The 25,245-nt window shown below is 45.7% G+C and overlaps 1 protein-coding gene across 5 annotated transcripts in view; it reads right to left on the bottom strand.

Annotated features, from left to right (window-relative positions):
* Window positions 1-25,245, bottom strand: part of auts2a (activator of transcription and developmental regulator AUTS2 a) — a 228,411-nt gene that overhangs the window by 38,437 nt on the left and 164,729 nt on the right. For all 5 annotated transcript variants that reach the window (XM_041951738.1, XM_041951740.1, XM_041951739.1 and 2 more), the window contains exon 3: window positions 2,106-2,154. In XM_041951738.1, coding sequence (XP_041807672.1) covers window positions 2,106-2,154 — 49 coding nt within the window. The remainder of the gene's footprint in view (window positions 1-2,105; window positions 2,155-25,245) is intronic.

The raw sequence follows: 25,245 nt of genomic DNA, 5'->3' as shown, positions 1-25,245 counted from the left end.
TTCCAGAATTCACCTGCTTCCTTCTCTCCTCAATGCCTGCGGCTAAGCTTCTCAGCACCTGATTATGCCGCCATGTATACCGGCCTTGTGATAAGCTAATTCTACAACCTGACAAAATGTGCTTTAAACTTGCTGTACCTGAGCAGAGTGGGCACGATTGATCGCCCTGTACCCAGAGACTTAGGTTCTGCGGGGTTGGCAACACATCGTATGTCGCCCCTATCAGAAATTTAATACGGCCTTCCTCCATATTCCACAGGTCCCTCCAACTAAGTTTTGACTAAGTATTGTTTTGACTAAGTATTGTTAATAGCACTGGCACTGGGTCTGAAATAAGCTTTGGGCTCGCTCATCTAGCAGGAATAATACATCTGCCATGGAAATGCAGAGTTTTGAGCTGTATTTTTCTTGACCCCTGTGTCAATAGACACTCATTTATCACCAAGGACTATTTTTTCCCTAACATTTGATATTTGACATGTTTATATCTTTAACTGACATTTTACTCAATCGTGAGTACAGCTCTTACATCACTGCCTTCAGATTTCAACACTTTCAAACCAATGACTCATGCAAACCACTCTGCAGAACCAAGGTTAGAGTTTCACGTCTGTGGACAGCAGCCATAACTGTCCCTCCACTGCAGAACTCAATATAACAAACTAGCTGTTGCTTTCTTTGGCAGCAGTTTTTGCTGTCTTGGCCTGTCATGGCTTTCTCGGCCATGTGCTGAACCCTAAAAACCCGACGAGCATTTTATGTGTACCAACAAGAAAACGCACCGTCGAACAAATGGAGTTTTTTTTTTTTTTTTTTTTTTTTTGCACCTGCCTTCTGGCAAATATTGACACTCATCCTCTCACAAGCGAGCCTCTCTCGCCATTTTTGTTGGAGCTGTTGCTTGTACCGGAGTTTGGAGGCATTAGAGTAATGGTAATCCCCTCCAACAAAAACCCACCCGACTCTTTTAATCTCAACACCACCCTCCATAAAAATACCAGTGGTCTTGGCTCTCCCTGCACCTGGATTCTTTTACTCGCCCTTTGCAATAGCAGGAGGCATTAGCATATGGCAGGAGAGGAGGAGGGGACGGGGATGGCAGAAGGGAATAAAAGAGGGGATATTTAAATGGGAATAGGGGCCAAGAGAGTGGACTATCATGCAGCAGAGAGAAAGCGTATTTTGTGTACTGTTTCCCCAGTCAGGTCCTTTCATAGAGGAGGAGAGGGGGGCCCTCTGTTGATTTAGGCTGCACAAAGGGGGCCTTAATCCTTTCAAGGGAACCAAATCAGTCCACAGAGAAGCACGTTCAAAAGGAAACCTCCCTGTCAAGCATGGCCATTGAGCCACCCCAATGGACGCCACAAATCAAGCCCTGGAGGGAATCAAAGGCCAGAATGTGGGAAATGTGTTTGGTGCAGGGATACGAGGAAGAGGGGGGTGGGACCTATCATCAGTAACCGGCCCCGTTTCTGCCACAGCCCTGAAGGGGTCATAACCCTCGTCTCAGAGCCTCCCTCCTGCCCTGCGTGGTAACTCCCCCCCATTACAGAGGAATGTCCATTCACGCAGGGCACCTCCATTATCCCTGAGCCAGAGTAAATGGGGCTGCTTTTAACAGCAAATTAGTGACTTGATAATGAGGTCACATGTGGTGTCGGCACACTGAGGCCATAAACAGATGCCTCTCCTGCCCTTACCTCATTCCCTGCAGCATGAGTGCAATCTCCTCCTCAAGCTGCAGTACACGTCCTGGTGCATCTTAGCACATTTGTAGCTACTAGTCACATGTTACATATAGTAAAGACAAAAACCTGCATGACCTTTTCAGTTTTCCCACTGCTCTGAGTCCATCTGATGAAATACTGGTGGAACTCACGTCTAAGTGTTGAGAAACCTGTGCGCTTCGGGTAAATTGGATCGGCTTTATGGATGTGATGCATTATTGCTGTTGCATCGTTTTGAATAACGACACATAAATATGACAATCGCCGCAGTGCATGCAAACCAATTTCAACATGGTAATAACACCGGGGGAACGGCAATTCACCCACACCATCACACTGACAACATTTCAGCGCGGTAGAAAGAAAAAAAGGCCGTACCTTTAACTGCAGCTGTGCTGAAAAATTTCTCTGAACTGGCATCGGAGACCTGGAAAAGAGGAGAATGGAATGAGCAAAAACCTCACATACAGTAACAAAATAATGAATAAAATATCGTTTCCCACCAAAACATCCTAACCCACTCCGAGAGAGTATTTCTGCAGGTGATTCAGAGCAACGGCTGCTGACTGAGAGGACATTGTTGGGTAACTTTAAATAGTTATTATTCCATTTAAGTCACCAAACTGTCATTGAAGTGAACCATAATCCTAAATTCCTAAGATTTATGGGATGATTTAATATAAATCTCTGACAATTTGTACTTGATCTATCCTCAATTCTAACAGTCTTCAGTGTCTAACATGGACCCACTAAAACTAAGACATATCCAGTGTCTGCATCCTGCCGTGCCAAACGATGTCCACAATTGTTCAGGCAACCTGAGCATCATTATCAGAACCAATATTGGACATGAGACTGAAACAAAACAAGTGACTGTTCATATTCAGGCCACTTGATGGCACTGTTGCTCCGCCACAAAATGAGCCCATCGGTTTCCAAGCCTCCCCGGCAGAGCACCAGCAGCGTCACTGCTGGAATAAAATGTGCACTGATGGGATTTAAACCGGAATTAGAAAATAAAAGGCTCATATATCATAAAATACTAAATCGCGGATTCATTGTGTTACACTCTCTACATTAAGTGAATGATGAATATATTACAAAGTAAGAGCACGGACAAACAGGACAACACCCGTGCAGCACATGGGAGGCAAGCTGACTGACAGGTTTCTCGGAATAAAATAATTTTCTGGCTCTGTGGGTTCCCTCAGCTCCGATTTATTTCCTGCTAAAATCCCGAACAACAAACTCTGACGTTAAGGCATTACACTTTAACAGCAGCGTTACATTTCCCTTAATGAGAGGAATATCCTAAATCTGCGTCCGATGACAGCTTTAGTTGCATGCGACTCGTGTCTTTCCGGCCGACGTTCATCTGCTGTGATGGCAGCGGGAGAAGCAAAGTGTTGGAATAAGAGCATGGGAATAAAAGCAGAGACTAGTGCGAGTGGACAACTAAATCCATGCCTTACTGTTGGACAGAAACCCTTGCGATGGTTCAGGTATTCACTCACTAACGCACTGACAGAATGTAAACAATGCACGCTTCAGAATAAATGACAGCACGAGAGGTGGCAGGAAAATGGTCACTCTCACAGAAAATGAACACTCGGGCCGTTTTGCACACAATCACACACAGCGAAATCCGAGATTTGGAGCAGCTCGCAGCCAGCGCGCATACCTTTGATGTGGCAAGGTTAGTGAGGAGGCAAGTCAGGATATTACTTTCTCGGTCTGGTAAATATGGCCTCGTTTCACATTCTGCTTCTCAAATAATATAATCCACACGAGAGGCGGCGAAGTCTACTCCGTTTAAATTGAGGACAGCCATGCGGAGAGAGAAGCCTCTCCAAGAAAGAAAAAAAAAATCCAAAGCCGTTTACAAAGCTACTGCGCCGTTTGGACAAAGGGAACCATGTGTCTCGCCACGGAGAGCTTCTGCAACAGCACTGAGGCGACGAGAGAGGAAAAAATCCCTTGATCCCCCCGTTCTTTCCTCGCTCGGGACACGATGTTTTTTTTCTCGTATATTCTCCTGTCGGAAATATCCCGTGTGAGGTAACAAACTGGATCCGGGAGGGTTTGTGTGTCGGTGCGCAGAGAGGGGCTGCGTCCGACGGAGCGAACCAATCCAACAAAGCGCACTGCCAGTTTGCTCTGTGGAGACAGAGACGGAGGCAAATGGCACGAGCGGTGAGCGAAAATTCACAAGATGCAAGCCCGCTGCCGCCGTGCGTTCAGCTGCGAAGCCTGTCTGCCGTGCTCTCTCTGACGGATCCCGGTCGCGGGCACGCAAGAGCCTCTCCCCATCCGCTCCCAAGCACCAGACAAACTCCCATTCATCCAGCGACTGGCCGCCTGAGCGCTGCTGCTGCTGCTGCCTTCACGGTCGGGTCCTCCCACTTCCTGATTTCCAGGCGGACTTGAATTCAGCCTCAGTCGTGCTCCTTCAGGAGACAAACGCACTCATGTGTTGGGGCTTCCGAAAAGCTTGGCGCTCGATTGCGGAGGCGCACATCTGCGCGTTTACCTTTTGCGTAAATGGCGCGCAAAAGGGAGAGACGGCGGCGCACCACCGCTTGATAAGGAGAGAGAGAGAAGAAGAAGAGAGAGAGAGGGAGAACAAGAGGAGGGAGGGGAGAGCCGAGGCAGAAATATATTCTTTCTTTCACTGTGGACTGAGTGAGATGATGTCAGCCCCTAATGAATTCCCCAGTAGGGTGCTGCTACCGTGAGGGGAGGAAAAACAAAACGCTCCTTTAAGGGCAGCATGCACCTCCTGGCAGCTCACAGGCACTGCCTTCCTGTTGGATCAACTACCACTCCAATGGCCTGAAGGGAGGTCAGCTGGTAATATAAAAACCACTTTGGGTCATTCAGCCTTCAGTCTGAGCTCTGAGCCCTCCGCGGCCCACCCTGACAGACCCAAAACCTAACAAGCCTCCACCCCTGACACCGCAGACATAAATCATGACCACCACCTTTAGAATTTTGTGATAACTTTACCGAGCCCGGGAGGAATCGTTTCTCGTAGCTTGCCCACCCGGAGTAGCGACGGAACAGCCCTGCTGCAGCTGGCCGAGCTCAGCGGCTTTGCCAAAGAGTGTGTATTTAACAGTGATCACACAGATTTAAGGCAGGACGCTATCCTGTTACGTTCACACTGCAGGCCCGAAAGTGGCAGAAACAACGGCGCTCATCCATCCTAGCATCGCTCCCTTCAATGGGCGAATCCTGATCTAATGCTGGACATTCCTGGAAAATCCTCTTAGTAGCGCAAACCCTCGCATCCTATAGCTTGTCTAATGAGCATTAACCCACTGGCTGGGAGGTCAATGGACACACAATAGAGTCACACTGCAAAGTCTTTCCCTGCCAGTTGGGCTGGAGCAACCGCAGAGCAGAAAACAGACTTAGCTCATAGCTAAGATGCTAATCCGTCCCTCGGTAACAGGCTGAGGGTCCGATGCTCGGCTTTGACCGGCCGTACAAACACAAAGTCGTGGGACATACAGTGCAGCTGTCTGGGATTCGGAGCGGAAACAAATCCTCGCACATCAGAGTCAACACAGCAGCACTTTTATCATCTCAGAATGGGCTTGGCATAGCAGTCATTGATACACTGATGACATACAGAACAAAAAATGTGAAGTGCCATCAGGGGGTGGGGGGGCGGTGGAGACTGGCCCGTTAAAATCCGGCCACTTGGTTCAGCTACAGAGCATAAAGGCTGTGGTCACAAAGGGCCTGGGAGAAAGAGCAGCTTCCATGAGCATGTGTTCATCAAGTTAGAGGCTCCCTCTATGTATCCTGGTACGCTTCACAAATGTACGCATTGTGCATCGAACGGCTTAAACTAATGAAGCAATTAACCTCTGGCTGATGTTGCTCATAGGCTGTGGGAAAACATCTTTGATAACTACAGCAAGGTTATTTTGCTGTACAGAGCCGCCAACCACACAAAAGTATAACGGGAATTCAGTAAATCATGTTATCATAAAATTAGTTTCAAATGTACTAACTGCGGTTCCACGTAATTAGATCACTTCTGTTTGAAGCAGTGATTGTGAGGAAACATCAAGAGCGTATCGTGGTTTGGCTTCAAACGCACGACATGGCTGGCTTCGAGATATGTATTTATATGAGTGCCACCAACAGAAAATGGCTACCAGTGGTTTTCACGGGGCCCGTGCAGGAGCGGGAGCAAAAAGCAGCTACGAGCAAAGCCGCAGTTCTCCGTTTTAAATGGTCATTATCAGATTTGAGAGCGACCGCGAGTCTGTGATTACAGCCGCGCTGCCAAACAATCGGCGTCCGGATCTCTCGCTGCACATTATTTTTAATTCAAATGAAACAATGACAGAGACGAGCGCGCACAGAAAAACGAGAGCCCTGCACAGTTTCACGTGGAAAAACATCGTCTGTGCAAGCGAACGAAGCGCTGAGATCAAACACAACGTCTGGATGTATGAAATGAATCTCAGTAATTGCTGTCTGGGCACGTAAGTTCTGTCTATAGACCATCAGCCTCACTCTGACATTTTTGTCATCTTTTATTCCTTCTTTTGGACGCTGATTCTCCGCTTCAAAGAAACCAGAGGCATGTTTGTCTTCCCCCCACAAGCATGGTTTAATTTTACAGGAACTCTCTTCCTAGATTACAATCACAGGGGACCGGCTCGTTTTTATGAGCCTTCCTGCCATTACGCCAAATCTACCCTCGTTTGAAATATTACTGATAAGTGTAACATGAGTGCTGGCGATGTAATACGTTAAAAGCTCTTATTGCGTTCGTCTGTGGACTCGGAGCTCTGTCTGTGCTTTACATGGGCTTAAAAAAATCGCATGATTCAAACTAGTATGGCGTGTAGAGGCCAGGAAATGGAACGAGAATTTTCTGAATGACGTAGAACAGAGTCATTGTCAGCGCTGATGGGTGGGCGTTTCAGAGACAGGCTCGCCTCAGAGTGGGTGTCTGTGAGAATGAAATACTGGAACTCCTGAACTGGGCAAAGGGCTACAGGATAAATCTCAGTTAACACAACTGAGCCTACAGCCAAGCTAGCGGCTCTGTGAGGCTGCACTTAGGCTCGGTTTGAGCTAGATACGAACATTTACACCGCGACAATGCTAACATGCTGAAGTTCAGCAGATGTACAGACAATTCACAGGATGAGTGAAAACAGTTTTACCTGCTGGTGGCCCTGGATGAAAAGTCAGGGGATCACCCAAGTCTTTAGGATTCATCCTCTGAGGACCATGATATCAGCAGTAGTTGCTGAGACACATCAGTCACATTCTATCATATTTCTGCATTATTACCCATCCTGAAAATCTGAATGTATTGAAAGAAACATACGACCTAAAAGGAAAACACCAGACAATAACCTTGTTATATAACGGCCCCTTAGATCTGTAATCAATGCTCCATGTGGGGATTTCAACATGTGGATACGCTGTAAACATTATGATTGACAGCGTATCACAGGCAGGCAAACAATGGAAGATCACGTTTCATTATGTTTCAGCGGCTGTTTACAAATAATAATCTGACTGTTGGAATGAGCAACGTAATGCCTGATAACAGCATGTACCGCCGGCACTTTAAGCACATAAAACCTGTTTTACATGGACCTTTTTAAATTAATCTGAGTCTTTCTTCACAGAGGAGGGGGTGGGATTAGTTCACACCCTCCCAGTCGCTAAAGATCAGAAATGTCCAAATGTTGCAGCGCATCCTAAGAACTGTGAAATATTTCTAACTGCACACACAAACCCACACACTCGGTGTTGCCAACATCTCCTCTTCTCCCAGCCGTTTGAGGGCGGAGTGAGGATGTTTTCGAAATTATTATTTTTTTAAATTATTTTTTTTTTTTTTTACAGTCATTACATCTGACCTTATCTCCCAGAGCCTGCAACTGGGTTGCCAATGACAACTGGCTCTAATCTCTACCCCCTGCTGACAAGCAGCACTGACAGGCCCTTTCTTCCCAATTCCTCAGACACGTAGCCAGACATAAATTAATCTGTCACTCATTGCTAGTATTAATGTGGGGATGACACATGGCTGCACATGCAAACACACACACACACACACACACACAAAGACAAAGGCAAAATGCACCCAGCATTAAAAACCGTTAAACAAACTGGGACACCATAGCATGCCAAAAGCAGAAAAAGCCTTTGGAGAAGCTGACAGTCTTCTCTGTTAAACTGCATCAATCAAACATCCTGACAGAGAATGAGAGATTTAAGGGCCCGAGAATTTCCATCTGCATCACCACAGACAGGCTTTTCAACATTAAACCTGCAAATAACAACAGCAAAAACGAAGCTCTACTTTGCCCACTTATTTCAACCAGCGCTTATCACACAGGGCGATTGGCATTCCGGGAACATTTAGGAAGACTGACGGACGCAGGGATGAAAGCGTATATCTGATCCAATGATGATACCTCTAAAAGCAGATCCTTTGTGTTATAATAAAGCTCCCTGAGCCAAGAGATATGAAACTCACATCATATGTCAGCCGGGGAAGCAGCAGAAAAGTATTTCTTCCGGTTGTTAAAAGCCTGTAGAGACTGTGTTATCTGCTTATCTGTATCTGCTTATCTCCCCATGGTCTCTGAAAGCAGGCCGCGGCCGTAGGAGTTCAAGATAAATGGCCTGATCAATGGCAGACATTATCTAGATCTGGTAGGCAATAATCAGATCCAGTTGGCATTGCGGGCGCAGAAAGAACTGGCCTGTCAACGGGAACAAACCCACTTCACTGGCCATCAGTCTAATGTCGCTGCCGTGGGACTCGCTTTGGAAAACAATGCAGGCAAGAAAATTGGTTTAACCTTCCCTGCCTCAGATGCTTTGGTTACATCCCTAATGGAACCCCCCTCCAACACACCCACAACCCCTCACCACCACTCTGCCCAGTCACAAGAGAAATGGAGAGCCTTTTTCCTAGATTACAGACATTGCCGTGGAATGTGGGCTGTGGGCTGCGATGCCGTGGATAATTTCAGACCAGTCAATCACTCCCTCCCCTCCTAACAGAAAGGAGCATATGTGCCACACACACACATGCACACACCACCATGCATATTAGGCCTGATTTACCTTTAACATTTTCATTTAATGTCAGCATAATTACTAATTCCCAAATCCAAGCACAGATTATTTTAAAGGCCAAATCTGTGTCCTTATTTATAGCTCTGTCACTCAATGTTTACATCGCGATTTAATGGGACGAGAAAATGAATTTTCCTGGCTTTTGAAAACCAGGCTCATGACAGGGGCGTCAGAATTTTTAACGTGCTGCGTTTTGAGAGATTATTTGTTTGCGATGTTTACTTTCAACTCTACATCACGTCGACGTCCTTGACGGCATTCCTGCAGTGCGGCTCGACTCTCTGCTCGACTTGAAACAACAGCGCAAACAAGATCGGGTGCTGCTTGTCATACAAATTCAATGATAAGCTTTTCACTATAACCTCATCAAGCTGCAGTGTCATTTGATCTCAATGACGAATAAAAAGGAGGATTATAAGCCTCTTTTAATTTGACCCCAATTTTCTCTCTGTAGCTCGACAGTGGAGCCATATCCCAGCCAGACAAAACATTCTGAACAGATAACCCGCCGCATGACGGACCCCCAGCTTTCATTTTTCTCCCTAATCTGCATGTCTTTATATTTGCAGAGACCCAGCAGACATCTACAACCAAAGAACCGTGGTGCTGGAACCCCCCCGTGAGGCCTTGACTTAATACTAAGCAAGAGCAACTGCACTAGCAGGGATAATATTTTCCTTTTTTGTTTCTTTCTTCTCAGCGGCGCGATGGGAGCGAGGAGACGAGGGGAGGCAGGGAGATAAAGGAGGAGGAACGAGGGAGGACGAGAACGGGTGGAGAAAACAAAACAGGAGGAGACGGGGAGAGACAGACAAGACGGAGAGGGGGAAGGAGCCAAGCTGGGAGGTAACAGGGAAGAAAAGGAGAGGAGAGAAACAGCCTGCTGTGTCTTTTAAAAAGGAATGACTACAGGAAAGCACTGAGGAAATCACCACTAAGGCATTGTATTAAAACCTGTCTGACCCTCTGCAGACCCCCCCAGCGATTTGCCCGGCTGGAGGAGTATGGTCGGAGGGATTAGGCCTCTGAAACGCTCCGTCAAGACCATTCTGTCAGGCACCAACGGAGACAGCCGCAGTCATCCACCCGCACCCCCTGCGCTCCACTCAAACAAACCTCTCCAAGGCTCTCTCTATGCTCAACAGCTCCGGAGAGGGGGCCTGATGATAGGCTCTCTAGGGGGACACAAGATGGGCCACGGACATCAAAAGCCAGCAGGGTGACAGACAGCAGGGAGGTCTCTGCCCGCCCTCCCCCAACATTCCCTTTTTTCTCTTTCTGTTGCCGTCCTTCTCCCTCCCTGCGTCTCACCCCAGGCCCCCGCTGGCCATTGAGGGGTTTCTAATTGCATTTTGCAGGGCTGGAGCTAAATAAGGTCGTTGTTCTGTCTACAGTAGCCTCCCCGCTGGGGGGGCTGAACGATGGGAGGGAGAGAAATGGCAAGTTTAGGTCCCTTTGAGACAAAAAAAAAAAAAAAAAGCAAGGCGAACAGGAGATGCTTGGCACGTCCCAAGAGAGGGAGATGATCTGCCTCCCGCCTCCATGAAAATGTAGCTGGGCATGTTTTTTCAGACTCGTTGTCACTCAGTGGTAGACAGGTGATCCGTGCTGCGTCCCCTCAAGAGATCCACAAAGGAGGAGCGCCACACTGCAACAACCTGAATCCTCTGGATCAAAAGGGCCTCATGGCTATGGTTGGAGTAGGTTGTGTGTGTGCGAGCATGTGTGCTGCGGAGTGTTTAAACCCGTCTGAGTCCACTGAGAGAGCGCTTAGATATCCTCCCTAACCTCTCCGCCGCTCGTCTCCCCTCTGAGTAACACCAGAACACGGGAGACCGGCTGAACAAGAGGATGGCTGTGTGTTTGGGAGCAATTTCATGTGTGAGTCCGCTCCTTTCCCCCGCCGGTGCATGCACAGCGGAAAAGTGAGCTGGTGGTTTGTGACCTACATGTGGAGCTGGTTGCGGGCCAGAGACCGGGGCCACGGCTGGGCTGCAGGGGGTCTGTCTGTTGACAAGAATGGGAGGCCTCTTCCGCTTTGAAGCCCTGTATATTTAAATATTTCATGACCTCCTCATCTCCAGCCCCCTTTTATCGGATTTGCGCTCTGGCTCGTGGCTGCCTTTCATTAATAGCACAGCGAGAAGAGTTAGTGTCGATCTGATGCCCCCATCAGCGAGGCAGATCTGAGGGAGCCTCTCCCATTCCCGGGCCCTTTTGGCACTCTGCATATCTGGAAGACGATCTCGTTAAATGCTAGTAACAATTACACCAATTACAGATAAGCCTAAGTGTGTCAAAGCCACAACATGATGTTTACAATGATTAGCATGCGGCGTTATCAGCGGGGATGGTAATCAACGCTGGTGCCTGGTGCTTCAAAAGATCACAGGGCTCTTTATCTGTCACTATCGATAAAAGGCCACCGGCTGAAGACAGACCTGAGCGCCGCTGTCGTGTTTGGCTCCAGATCACGCTGCTGGTACCTAGCTTCGCTTAAAGTAAACCAGGTTTGACGGAAGACTTTACAAGATGTTGCAGGAACAGTACAACGATATCAAACGAAAGAACATCACAGCTTGCCACACCCCGATTTCTGTTCATTAGCGACAAAAGCATCACAAAGAAGCACTCTTAGGATCTCACTAAAGCACTCATGACTCTGCTCTCGCGGTAAACAATCCTGGCTATCAGATCAGGGATGTGGACGATGTGTGTTTTCCAGCGGTGAAGTGGAGCGCAGTGTGGGCCAGTAGATTTCCACGAGGGCGCGTGCTGGCATGGTGCAGGGCACCAGTCTGGAAATGTGTCTCCGAGGCTGGTGACCATGACATAAGGCCCTGCTTGTCTGCTTGTAATAGAGATGCCTTTGAGAGCGGCCTGCTTCTGCCCGCGGGACACATTCCACGCTTTCCTCCACAAACTCTGCGCCGCCGTCAGGCTCTGGGTCCTAAATGTGCACATTGTGAGGCTGCCCTGCTGGCCGCCTGACAACAGCACATTCACCATGGGGTTATTTGAGTGGACCCAGGCTCCCAGGGCACAGATAGAGCGTGTTCTCTCTCTGAAAGTGTTTGCGATACTTTGTGAGCGGGTGTGTTGTTTGTGTTTATGTGATTGTGTTAACCGATTCACCTTTAAGTTTGTTTGTGTTACTAAGGCGACACCAGGAGAGGCACACAGCATGTGCCGGTGTGCGCGTGACGGAAGAGTGACGTGGACTTAGATGTGCAGTTCTCTTTCAGGATGTGTGTGAGTTAGTGTTCGCAGCCAGGTGTCCGGGGGGGGGGGGGGGGGGGGGGGGGCACAGGGGACCATCTGTGTTGAGGGCCACCCAGGCCACAACCAGCGCTAAGCCCAATCATCAGGGCCTGTCTCAGCTGGGCTTACCATGTACTGTGTTTACCAACACCAAGCTTCAACAAGATGATCTGGGGCAGCTTCTGTCTGCCTCACTCTCTCTCTCTCACTGAGACACACACACACACACACACACACACACACACACAGAGCCTGTAAGAGGATTTGCACTGGCAACAGGGACAGGCTGCGTCGCTTATCCAGAGAGAAAGCTGTGGCACCACACACTGCTTGACCCTACCTAACATGCCTGACTGAACAGGTAAACAAGAACACACACTCCTCACACACACACACACACACACACACGCACACACACACAATTCCCTGAAGAAAACTGTGGTTTGGCCCGGGCTTTGCTGGGTCCAGTGACATAGGGTTTGCGTATAATAAAGTTTTTAATTCAGTTTGATGAAAGGCTGAATGAACAATACTGCGGTCCACAATGATCACACAGTTTTAGCCAAACAAGCTTTAGGCGCTGTGCCAGTGGGTTTAACACTGAATTTGGACTCAACAGTAAAACAACAAACTTTTATTCCCTCTGCAATTAGACTGTTCAGCTTGCATGTGACATAATGCAGCATGTGATTAATGTGTGCACACTAACTTCGCCGTATCAAGCTACCGACTCGCTGTCTGGCCTTCTAGATTCATTACTGTGTGGAATATGAGACTGAGATTTGAAATGTCTTTTCATCGTATTTTTTATGATGTGTTTTTATTGGGTCTTAATTTTGAAGCTTGTTCGCAAGCTTCGACAATAAGGTTTTGAATGGAATTGTTAGCAGAAGCAGCAATGGTTGTGTTTTCCTGCGCTGTCTACGGATTAGTCTGCTCCGATGGCCACATTGTTGGGTGATAACAGGGGGCGGTTGGTTGGCTGGCCCTGAGGAAGTAATTCGGAGAGAGTTCACTGACTCTCTGACCAGGGATATTAGAGGAGCGTCTTTTAGTCATGCTCGATGGAGTCCAGGCTCTGACTCCACTAAAGCTTCTGGTCTGCAGGGGAATCTAACAGGGCCGGAGAGGCCTGCAAACACCTGTCATCCACAAACGCTCCGAGCACAATAACACCTGACACTGCCCATGAATTCACACGTGGAGGAGCGCACATACAGTACACACATGACATACCAACTGGCATGTTTTCCTATGTTGAGCCATACTCTGGTGATCTGCATGTATGTAGCGCTGAAAAATACAAACAACAGCAATGCGTGACAAGAGACATCCAATTAATCACACCATCGCACGCACACAAACACACACATCATCACTGCCTGCGGGAGGTGTCCTCCAGAGACCCCTGAGGTGACAGATGTGTCAAAACAACATATTGGTTTCACTCCTCTTTGCTGTGGTGTTGCTTTGTTCCTGTACCCTAAAAAAAAAACACTGGATATGATTTGCTCTGCATATTGCTGATGCATTTTTCACGAGTTACTCTGAAAACACCATGTTCCTCGACATTAAAAAGCAATTTAGCACTCCCAGGATTAAAAGCGCATGTTAAATTGAAGGCTACACTTGGCGTGGGCATGAAAAATTGAGTGGCTCCTTATATTAACCAGGTTGAGCGCAGCACACAGCATTTAGATAGACGAAATGGAATCTTTTAGCATTACTAATTCATCCGCGGGAAAGCTGTGGTTGAGACGTCGTGCACGGCTCCACCGGTTCACCGCTGAATACAATCATTTGCCTGCTTGCTATGTCTTATGAAAAGTGTGAATACCAGGTGGATATCTATCAGCAGGGAGTGTTAAATGTAACCTACTTTCAACAGTTCACTTTCATTTGGTTTGAGCTCTGCTTCTTCTGTTCCCTTTGACAAGCTGTGAACTGTCCTTCAACCCTCATTCTACAAATTCACATACTGTCCCTACTTTTAAGCTCAGCTGACAGAAGAAGAAAACCTCTCACATCCTGAAATCATCATCTGTGATCTATTTCCAACCTGACTGAGCCGCAGAAGGGTGAATCCTTTGCTGAAACCTGGTTAAAATGAGTAAGGTAGCTGCTTTCCTGTGGGAAAAGGCAGACTAGGCACCCACGGTTAAGTTGGCCCCAATTCCAAACTGTCCTCTGTTTCCTCTCACTACACTGAGAAAGCGATGGTAGCGAGCAGATTAAAAGCAGGATGAACACTCGTTTAGTGGACCGTGGCCCCACTTAAACATAATGAGGGATGCTAATGATGCCCATAATTACCATTTCTGAAATGGTGATAATTACAGTTCTTTTATAGCTCTTTATCCACGGCCGATCTTGACAATGATTGTAGCAGTGATAAACAGTGATTGTCAGTGTTTGACCTTTGAAAGCACCAACATAGCAAATAAACTACTCCAGGATGAGACAAGAATCTTACTTGGAGCAATTACTCTGAATGGTGAGAAAAGTTACGTACTGTTGTTTATACAAACCCACATTATATGATACAATAGGAGTGAGAGAACACGTATTTCAGACATACAATACTTAAACCTACATTAAATGATATTTAGATTACTTGGGGTGAAAGGAACAACAGTACAGAGCAACAGAAACATTCATTTAAGAGAGTGTGTTTCTGTCTTGAGTCCAATTCTCACACTCTTTTTTGCTCTAATTTGGTCTTCACAAACTATGTTTATCAGCAGTTTGCTATCTAGTTTGTCTGCTGAAGCGCACAGTAAGTTTATCAGAGCTTTTACACTGAAAGTGTGAAAACTCTTAACACACTGAAATCGGCGACAGCCTTCACCAAACCAGTAGAGTCCAGGACAGAAGACCAAAACAATCAGCTGAAAGATGCTAAAACGCTGGTAGAGCTGAGGTGAACAAGTGGTAATTCTCCATGGGTTCGTCACTACTACCACTGCATGTGGTCATTCAAACCATCTCTAGTCAAAAATATTGATTATAAGTATTTCATCTGGGATTAAATAGTACAAATGGATTCAGGTCAATAATAGTCACCATCCTGGAAACAAAATGTCTGTGTCTGTATTATTTTTTGTAAATTACATTAGAATCTGAACAGGAAGCGAATCAGCCGCAGGCCTCATATCCAGGTCCACTCTCCCTCCGGCCCAGTGCTGTAATGTTGGCCTGGCTCCCCTGTCACATGGCATAGATTACGCCTGTGTTACACCAAATGCCTGATAATGCAATCAAGCAGCTTTGAAGCTTGGTGATTCTCCAGTGCCTGCTGTAATGAGGGGGAAATGAAACCGTTCCCTCAGCGTCTGACTAACCCTCTGATGAGACCTTCATCAGAGAAAGAGAGACAGACAGACGGACAGAGAAAGAGCATTTAAAATGAACTCATCCATCTTCAGCCATGAGCCCAAACAGGCTGAGGGGGGCAGAACAGCACTTTCGGACTCAAGGATCCGCCAATGGGTGTTTGTGCACAAGTGTTATCAAGCACAGCCAGAGTACTGAATCAATCCAGGTGGGATAGTGGTTAAATTTGGGATCTCTTTGTCATTACTAGGATAGAGAGTGAAAAGTGACTTCCCTGACAAATGCAGCTAAATCTTTCCACTTTCAGAGGCTGCTGCCTAATGTGACACTTCATACTTTACATTATCTATCTAACAGCAGTGGTTCTACTGTATGCACTGTATATGCACCAGTATGTTGGGAGCAGCTTGTCCAGTTGCTATTCATAAATAACCAGTCAAGTAACATACTGTTAGTGTATTCTACATTGAAAAGACTGGGGTAATCAACCAGGGAGCCACAAAGCTCAGACAAACGCATCATGGAAACCATATAACTATGTCTACATTGTACTGGGAGATGGTAGAAAATGTGTAACATGAACGGTGCAGCTACTGGGCCACATATAAAACATATGACTGCTCGCTTCAGCCTTCATCTTTAAACTACCAGCACCAATCCTGACCACTGATCATGAAAGATCTGTGCATCCACCAACTGGTCTTCTCTCGCCTTCATCACTCCAGCTCACTCAAAACTCTCACTCTGCGCTTGACCTGGTCTACATTCGAACATCTCTAGAAACACAGATGCACATGTTAGATGCAGAGATGGGCACAGCAGGTTCTATGAGGAAGACCACGTTAGTGCCACATTAACAATTACAATTCCTGCTGGGAAACGTGTTGTGCAATGAGGTGGAGGCTAGTGGAAGAGAGCTATCTAAGGCGAGGTGTTTTCAGCTGATGGTAGCCATAGCTGGGGGATCAGAGAAAGAGATCAACTGGGCTGCATTAGAAAAATTAAAGTCATGCATTTTTAAAACAAATGCGAGTCAGACGGGATCTGCGATGCCTTCAGTTCTCTCCTCATCTTCACCAAACAGAAGCACTAATGGAGCAAAGCTGTGTCAAAACAGTGTGCCTCAGCAGCACAGAAATTAAGCCATTTTGACACTCATACTGGCATTTTTAAGCAGACTTTTTGTTACAAATACATTTTAGTATTTGTTTCAATGTTGATATACTTCATACAAATGAATGTGTGTATAGTGTGTGTATGTGCGCTTTGCAGAAATACAAAACGTTGTTGATGGTTTGTCAGTATAGTTTTGTCTTACTGAGTTATATAACTGCATATAACAGTATAGCACCCATTCATACTCTTTATGGTTTACCACATTAATATGCTATTATCAATGTTTGCTAGTGTTCTCAGTGAGGCCCAGTGAACCATGCGAACATTGAGTAGATACGATTTACTGAGAGACTCACTCTCATTGGCACACAATGAAGATAGAAGTTGCGCGATTTTTTTTGACAAAGAAATTACTGATAACATTCTTTAAAACACATTTCATTCACCACCATCACAGACACATCCAGGCTTCTACTGGACTGCATTAGATTCTGAAGAGTTGCTGCTATTGTGTGCATCTCTTGTATTTAGTGTATATAATGGATATACAATCTCTAGCAGAAAGCCTTATTTTGTATGGACACACCCAGTATTGTCTCATTTTTCACTGCTAGGATGCCAAGTGTGTGTGTGTGTGTGTGTGCGTGTGTGTGTGTCTGTGTGTCTGTGTATGTCAGAGTCTGACCCCTCAGTCCAATTCACTCCAGGATAATAATGCCCCTCAGGAGGTGTGAGGCCTGATATCACCCTTCTCAGCAGTGATAGCTATCATTGTTGCTAATATAGCCACACAGTATGAAACCACACACACATACTTGCACACAATTCCAAGACGGATGTTTCCTGCACTTCCCTGATCTCATCTTCTGCTTTAATGAAAACCAAGTAGATACAACAGCCCAGTCCAGTCACATCAGCAGCCTGCCTGCACTAAGCTACGACCCTCGGCTCTTCACTTTCTTCCTGAAACACACTGTCTGTCTGTCTGTCTGTCTGTCTGTCTGTCTGTCTCTGTTCAGCTGATGATTCATGACTGCTGATCGATGGCAGCTCTCGTGTCATTTCTAACAACTGTTAACTTGTGATTATTTTGCTGACACCTGACAGGAGGTGGCCCCGGGGAGGAGGAATTTGGACGTGGAGGATCAAGAACGATGCTTGCTGCCTCCCATTTGAAAAGCCAAGAACAAAGCTGACAGTATGCTCCGCACACAGTCAAACGTTGGACATCAAACTCCTATTGAAAGCAGAGCAAACCGCTGTATGCTCATTACAGTTGCATGAGTGAATGTAATTGAGGAGCTTCCAACTCCTGATGGGGGGAGATGAGGTTGGAAATAGAAAAATGTTTTTGTGTAAAAACTTCATTAACTTTAATCACTTAGAGTTAAGTTGGGTCAGTCAATTTAATCAACCTCATATAAATGATATGACTGATCCATGATGGCTGTAATGAGTAAAGAAAAAGAAAGATCAGGCCCCAAAGCAGTCCTTTCTAATGCAGGACTAGTCGACTTACTAAACTCATCTATGATGGCTGCATTCCATTTAGTGGAAAAAACACATCATGCTTAAGGATCATAATAAACCTTATAGTTGAATTTAGTACTGTCAGTATGTCATCACACTAGCCTACTCCATTATTACAGTTCCAGCATCAGTGCATGTAGTGACTATATTTTATTTCCATCGCTGTTATCATTTTATGGACTCATACTGTCGTACAGTTTTCCACAGTATTTCTGTCGTCTTTTATATCCAGTTATGTAAATGAGTTCTCTTGGCTTCTGTTTTGCTTTGGTTTGTTTTCTGGATGAGATGTTGTTATATTCCCCATGGGATGCACTCATCTGCACAAATTAACAAGTTGCATAGCTTCTGTACGTTTCTTCCTCATTGCATATTTTTTATTGCCATTTCTTTTTATCACCTTGATTCTATGTTCACTCTGCAATTAAACAAATAATTACACATGTGCTGAAAGCAGACACTGTGCACCGATTAGGTACTTTAAAGGCATTTAATAAGCACATCTATAAACTAGTCTGTCTGTGGCATTTCTTTTAAATACACGCAGAGCAGGTAATGTAGCAGAGGGGCTCATACACACATTCAATCTATTTCTATATCTGGATGCATACCTGGAATTAGTAGTAGTGCTTTAAAACAACGTACAGTAGCCTCCGTACAGGCTTTTAAACTAATTACTTTGTCCTATGTTGTTTTAATGGCTTCAATCACCACAGAAGTCCTGAAGAGTGGTGTAATCTAAGTTATCAAATGACTACTGTTCACTCAACAGGGGTCCACCGCTGAGCACTGTACCCCCCCACCCCCCCTACAGTTCTGGGCCAAGAGCATTAAAAGTGCAATATATAATATTGCATGTTTGTAAGCATCTCAGTTTAAAACATTCAAAAATTTAAAAACACTTCTGACGCTTTCTTAAAGATGTCCATGTCTTGTGTTGCAGAGATATCTACTGAAGCTAGGATGCTAACCAGCGAGCCCTCACTCGTCCTGTCTCATACGTACTCGCTTAGCTTTTTAGTCTAAATAATAAAAAAATCTCAATCGCCAAAATGACAAGAAAGGAAATATTCTTGCATGTATTCTCCTTATTAAACCGAAAAAATACAACCGTACACCTTCTGAGTTCAGGCATCTCTTCAACCAAACCGAGACGAGCTTAACTGCCAAGCGAACTCATCGTAAAACACACTTGATTCAAACTCGACAGAAACACAATAAAACTCACCAAAACTGAACTGGTTCATTCTCAGAGTTCGATATGAAAATATTCCAGGGCTACACGCTACATTTCCACGCTGCTAATGCCAGACCTTCCTCTCCCGTTCCCGCCTGCTGGGTCTTCGTCATTGGGGTGTCTGTTGGCACTGTGGTAAAACTGGCCTCCGTCAGTCTTGGGGGCTGTTTTCAGTCCCGGCTCTGCCGTGCTCAGTGGGAGGCTGCTGAGTCCAGTTCCTTAGCCCGCATCGTAAACACCAACAATCCCCCGGTGCTCCGAGCTCCCTCAGGGACACTAGCTGCATGGCTAACTGAGCTAACTAGCTAATGGCAGCTAGTAGCTATAGCCAAAAACAGCTACAGCAAAGAGTACAGTGAGCAGCAGTTAGCAGTTTCTCTGGCCAATTCGTACATATTGACCATTTAAGAGACCAAAGCCTATATCAGCCACAAATGAAACGCCAAACAAATTAAAGCCCAGGCAAGGACTGGGTGTTTAAGACAACAAGAAGCACAGCTCAAGGTCCCTTTACTTCAGACGGATGCAATTAAGTTTCCATTTAGAGGGATGACAGATTGATCGGAGCAGAGAAGTCACAGCCTGCATTAAAATCAGCAACTAAACACTGCTAATCTGAGGCTCCATCTCTTGCCAACTTCCACACATCCCTTCCTAACACTTACACACAGGCACTTGACTGGGCTCTGTATTTTAGCTGTGTATCTATAACTCTGGGTATAGAAAAGCCTGATGGGTATAAATAGAACGATTGCTTTAAGGAAGGAAAAAGCACAGAATTTCACGTTCCTGCTCCATTAACAGCAGCGATGAAGGTGCAGCTTTGCATTGTTATGCAGACAGAAGTTGGGGCTGGGGGAGGCGCCGAGTTGGGAGTCTCACGTCGTTAGGGCTTGGAATAATGATGACAAAATCTCTGAGCAGAAATGATTTGATTAGTGCTTTCAGGTCTAAAAAGGAACCTGGATGCGTACCAAATGACTGTGGAGAGGGAAGGTGCGACAGAGCTCTTAATTGCTGGAACTGCACCTAGAGACTTGATGATTTGTGACATCTTATCCGGTGCTCTGCGCTAACACTAATAACTGTTAATTAACTGTAGCAAGGATGCCGGAGAGGAGGAAGCAAAAGGCGGTGGGGGGGGGGGGGCACACTCACGCATTCACACATGCATGGCCTTGTGTGTTCTCTAGATTAAAGGAAATAGCATCTCCAGGGATGTATACGAGATGGAGCGAAGATGTTGTGGAGGTCAGGGGGCTTGCTGTTCTGTAATGCTAATGGGCACAACGGAGCCGCGCTGCTATCAAACGAGAGAAATAACAACGATGCCGTTATTGTTTTCAGATTGATCCGGCTGTGTAAATCTGTTAGCCCTAATTGGTCCACGAAGACGGAAAACAAAGTCAATGTTGCGTTCCAAGGCCAGCTTCCATTTCCAAAGCAGATGTTCACAGATGTCGTTTTTGTCATCGGAAGCGTCGGCATCTGCAATCAAGCTCTTTAGTGCAATGACAGGGGAACGCATGTGTTCAGTGCTATCTTCATTAAAAGCAAAGTGCCTGGTGTGGCCTCTCTCCTCCTGTGTGCCTGTGCACGTAGAGAGCTTTCGAGCCATCCTCCAGCACCGACACGCACAGCTCTGTGTAATGTCATTTTGAAAGCCAGGCCATATTCAGAGTGATTAATGATAAATCATACAGGGGCCTCCTGAGTCTGAGTGCTTGATGGATCATTCTTATGTTTATGCATTAACACAAATCCATTAGTTGACATGCCCATAAATGGCTAATGATGTTAGGAACAGACGACATGTAGATGTACATTATATCGTGGCAGCAAGATGGGCTGGTTTCCTACAAAACGCATCCGGGATCCAACACAACTTTCTCCCGACTCACTCTCCTCCACTTTTTCAAATGTTTGGCTTTTCTGTTCAAATACAGTGTTGAAAAAAGTGAGTGGAAATTACACAACATACTAATGCCAGCTAAAGCTAATAGTGCTAAACGCCATTCACAACTGCCTAATGACCCATTTGGTTCATTCCAACTTAATAGGCCTTTAGGTTTATTATGTGGAGCAGAATTATTGCTTAATTAATACGGGTTAATTAGTAATGTTGGAGGCTTTTACACATTTGCCATTGAAGAAAAAACAGTACCTCTAGTTGTGTAACTTTTCACCTATAAAACTAGCAATGCCTTGCCCCAGTCAAGAGTTTACTGTGTGCTGCACAATGTACCAAATGTTACCATCACATGGCATTACAAAGTGTATAGACTATTAAATGTCAAGTGCTTCAGGAGTGATGTTGAAGGCCGATTCTCTGTTTTCTTCCCTTTCTAAACAGCTGTCATGTTTCATGAATCCAGCAATGCCCTCGCCTGGAGAACCAGAGCTGTCTTGACAAACAAACACATCTCCACTGTTATTACTGTGGTTCCGTCCCTCCTCCAGTGCTTACTGCTCTGGTGACATCGACACAAAGAGACATGAAGAGCGTGGCCCTGGAGTAGATAAACAAAGAATGCCATTGCATGTCACTCCTGCTTGGACTGATGCACTGGCTGGAAATTGAGGGAGTTGGAGGGATGGCTGGGAGGCACAAACACACATGTATGCGTAAATACACTGTATACACACACACACACAAAGGCATGTCTCCAGTAATAGCTTTTCATTTGTCCCTGACATGCCTCGGTCAAGTCATTGCCTTCAGATGTCCTGTGTTAAATACCTAGGGCGAACAAGGTTACACATTCTGATGGGCACATTCACATTTTCAATTGAGACCTCTACAGTCTATTAAGCTCCTGGATACAGTTCGGCATAGAGAGACAGAGAACGCCGTGAGACAGGAAATGGAGCAAACAGACTGACAAGTTGGCAAGTCGCTCATTGTTATTTTACTGGGGCCTCGGCGTGAGCTTGTCACTGCATAAAGCTTCAGTGAAGGACATGGAAGATCACGCTGCTGTCTGCTAATCAGAGGAGGGCACACGGTACGTTTTGTTTGGTTCTGTGGTACCGCACTTCTATCGCACATCAAGGCAAGACCCTGGAGCGCTGTTTGAGCTACGCAGGTGGGCAGCAATTCTGCTTCCCGAGTTTCAATTTGACAACACAAGCGCTCCAGGGCCTTCAAAATTTGCGGATGCTGTCAGTGTTTCACCAGCAATCGCAGATAAGCCATGTGATGAATGGAAATGTGCCTATATTCAGAGCTCGGGGTCCTTTAAAGATTACAAGCCAAGAAAAAGAAGAAACAACTTTTCTAAGGAACGCCGCACATGACAGTTGTGTTTACCTAAAATCTAATTTCCTTCAAACATGATTATGACAGGCCTTTCTACTGGAGTGTGATCTGGAGTGTTTGTACACAGTGTTGAACAACTTGCTGGCATGTGTCGCTTTCATTTTTGAGATCCGGCTGACGTTTTGACAGATGAGCGGTGCTGTTATGCAGCCTGTCTGCCAGCCAAGGAGCTCAGAGAGATGGGGAGATTATTCCTTACAAAGCCAATTAAGGAACGTTTAATGAAGATAGACTACATTTATCCTCCGTGCCGTGCTTTTGACAAGGCGCTCAAGTTTGAAAGAGGAGTTGTCAATTTGGCTGAAAGGCATCTATCAAAGAACGGGTGTCTAAAAATAATTGATTTTATAAAGTAAAAAAATGTGTTGAAACATTCTTTTTCTGTTGTCTTGTGATTTGTACAGTATCTAACAGCAGAGACATGAGAAACTTAACGATATTGTCCAGATTCAATGTCACTTTAACATGTTGATGTAATGCTACATTCATCTGCACAACATTGCCTTCAGCGGTACTCCAGGAAATATCCACATTCCAAAGACTCTTTTTTTGTGAGCAGCCAAAGTGAAGAATAACTGGCTGTCTTGCTTCTGTTTTTCTCCCAGGCAATGTCTTTCAAGAGTGAAGGACAACTGTGACAAAACCAAGGAGCAGCCAGATGTGCTCTCATTGTTCAAGAACTGAAAGAAGTCCAAGGTAAGAAATCTGAAGAGGGTCTGCGTCTGAGGGGAGGGCTTCTCTGGTCAACCTTCCTGTCTCTCATCTTTAGCCCCTCTCTCCCTTTCATGGTGCCTATGGTGTGTGACCTCTCGGTAAGAAGGGTGACCTGAGTCTTACTTATAGTCCTGACACCCACTGACAGACGACTAACCCTTGAAAGGTCAGGGCAGATGAGGCTGGGAACACCTGCTAGCCAACAGAACTAACACTTCCCTGAGTGCTCGGAAGAACTGTGGGAGCGTGGATCGAGTTATTGAGGATGGGCAGGAACACTGGAGAGCAAAACAAAGTTGTTGTCAGTCAAAAGAAGTTGAAAGCAGCAGTTTGGAAGCAAAACACGGCGATGGAAATTCCTGCACTGAGCCAGCAGGAGATAAGACTGGGTCGGGTCACGGGGGTCAATTGAGCATGCCTATGGCTGGTGTGCATCCAGTAGTTCGAGGTCTATTAGTATCAATACTTCTAATGGAAAGGAAAAAGGAGGAGGTAGAAGTATTTTTGAAGCTGCTATCAGGATCTAAAACGCATATGTCTTCTAAACTGGCAGCTTGTTGACCTGTTGCAGCTCTTAGAGAGAGAGCTTGGGTCATCACATCCCTCAGCAGTATCTGGTCAGCCATCATGCACTGCTCTATCATCCCCGGTCTATTTATATATGTGGTTTCAGGAACTTATCTGGTCAAGGATATAAGCTGCAGGCTTTGAAAAATTCTCAGGTTTAGTGGATCAATGTCCCAGGGTTGTGTACACAAAAAGCAAGCCAGACGCAGCTAAAGCTACAACCGTAATGAACGGATGATGTACGACACCGGTACTAACCTGTTTTCCTGTTAGTACAAAACTGAACACAGGAAAATACTATGATCTTAAAAGGAAAATCCACACATTCCATGCTAACATGCCAGCTTATATCTGGCTCAACGCAGGCACAAGTTTCTAATCTTCAAAAGCCGGTTTTATAAGTGCGTAATGAGTGAGACCACAATAGAAAAACAAACCATTTATTTTCCTCCCCCGGAGAGTAAGTGGAACCATATGCAACAGCGCAGAGCCAGATCCCAACATCTGGGCTGCATGGGAGAATCAAAGCCAAGTGGTGCTGTGGACCCCAGTGAACCACAGCAACCTTTGCCTGCCCTGACAGAGCTTTACTCAATGGAAAAACAGGTTGGAACCATGTTCTCCTGAGCGTCTGAGTTTCCCTTCGCCTTTTTTCTGGATAATTGCTAATCAAAAGGGGACTGTCGGCGAGGCTCCGGGCACGGTCCACAGCAGTAATCATTGGCAGCTGGGAGTTTGACTTACATAAAAACAGCTGGAACAGACCATGGCAAATTCCAGAGAAACTGTTTCTTTAATATAGGGTGGAGGTCACAGACAGTGTAATCCTGGGAGGGGATTTGTATTGATGGAGTATGACTTACCTTTAGGTAGCTACTATATGGGATGTTACCATGAGAGTACAAAAACAAAAACATCTGTTTACTGGTTTGTTTGATTGCTGAACATTTTCAGCTGACGTAGCCATAAGAGACTTTATTTCTGTTCTGAATACACAACAGGGTGATGAAATCTACTGATTAACAACACTCAGGCAAAGCTTGGTTTAATAGCCTTTAGCTAGTCTGCATTACTCCCCAGCCAACAACAAAGAAACATTCTTATCAGACCAAGCAGGCTGAGGTTAAGAAGCTGCACCACCTGAGGGCTATGTATTTTAGCTGGGGATTTAACGTCTTACACTAAGCCACTCTCCTACTTGCTCTCATGCTCCATTCCTCCCTTTCTCCCTTGGATCACATTCAGCCACCAAACAAACAGGAGGAAAATGGCTCTGGAGACAATTAAAAAAAAAAAAAACTTTTACAAGA

Source organism: Chelmon rostratus, chromosome 14 (genome assembly GCF_017976325.1).
Source record: "Chelmon rostratus isolate fCheRos1 chromosome 14, fCheRos1.pri, whole genome shotgun sequence".
Lineage (NCBI taxonomy): Eukaryota > Metazoa > Chordata > Actinopteri > Chaetodontiformes > Chaetodontidae > Chelmon > Chelmon rostratus.
Note: the sequence above shows the minus strand (reverse complement) of the source record. Positions and strands in the feature narration are given on the sequence as shown.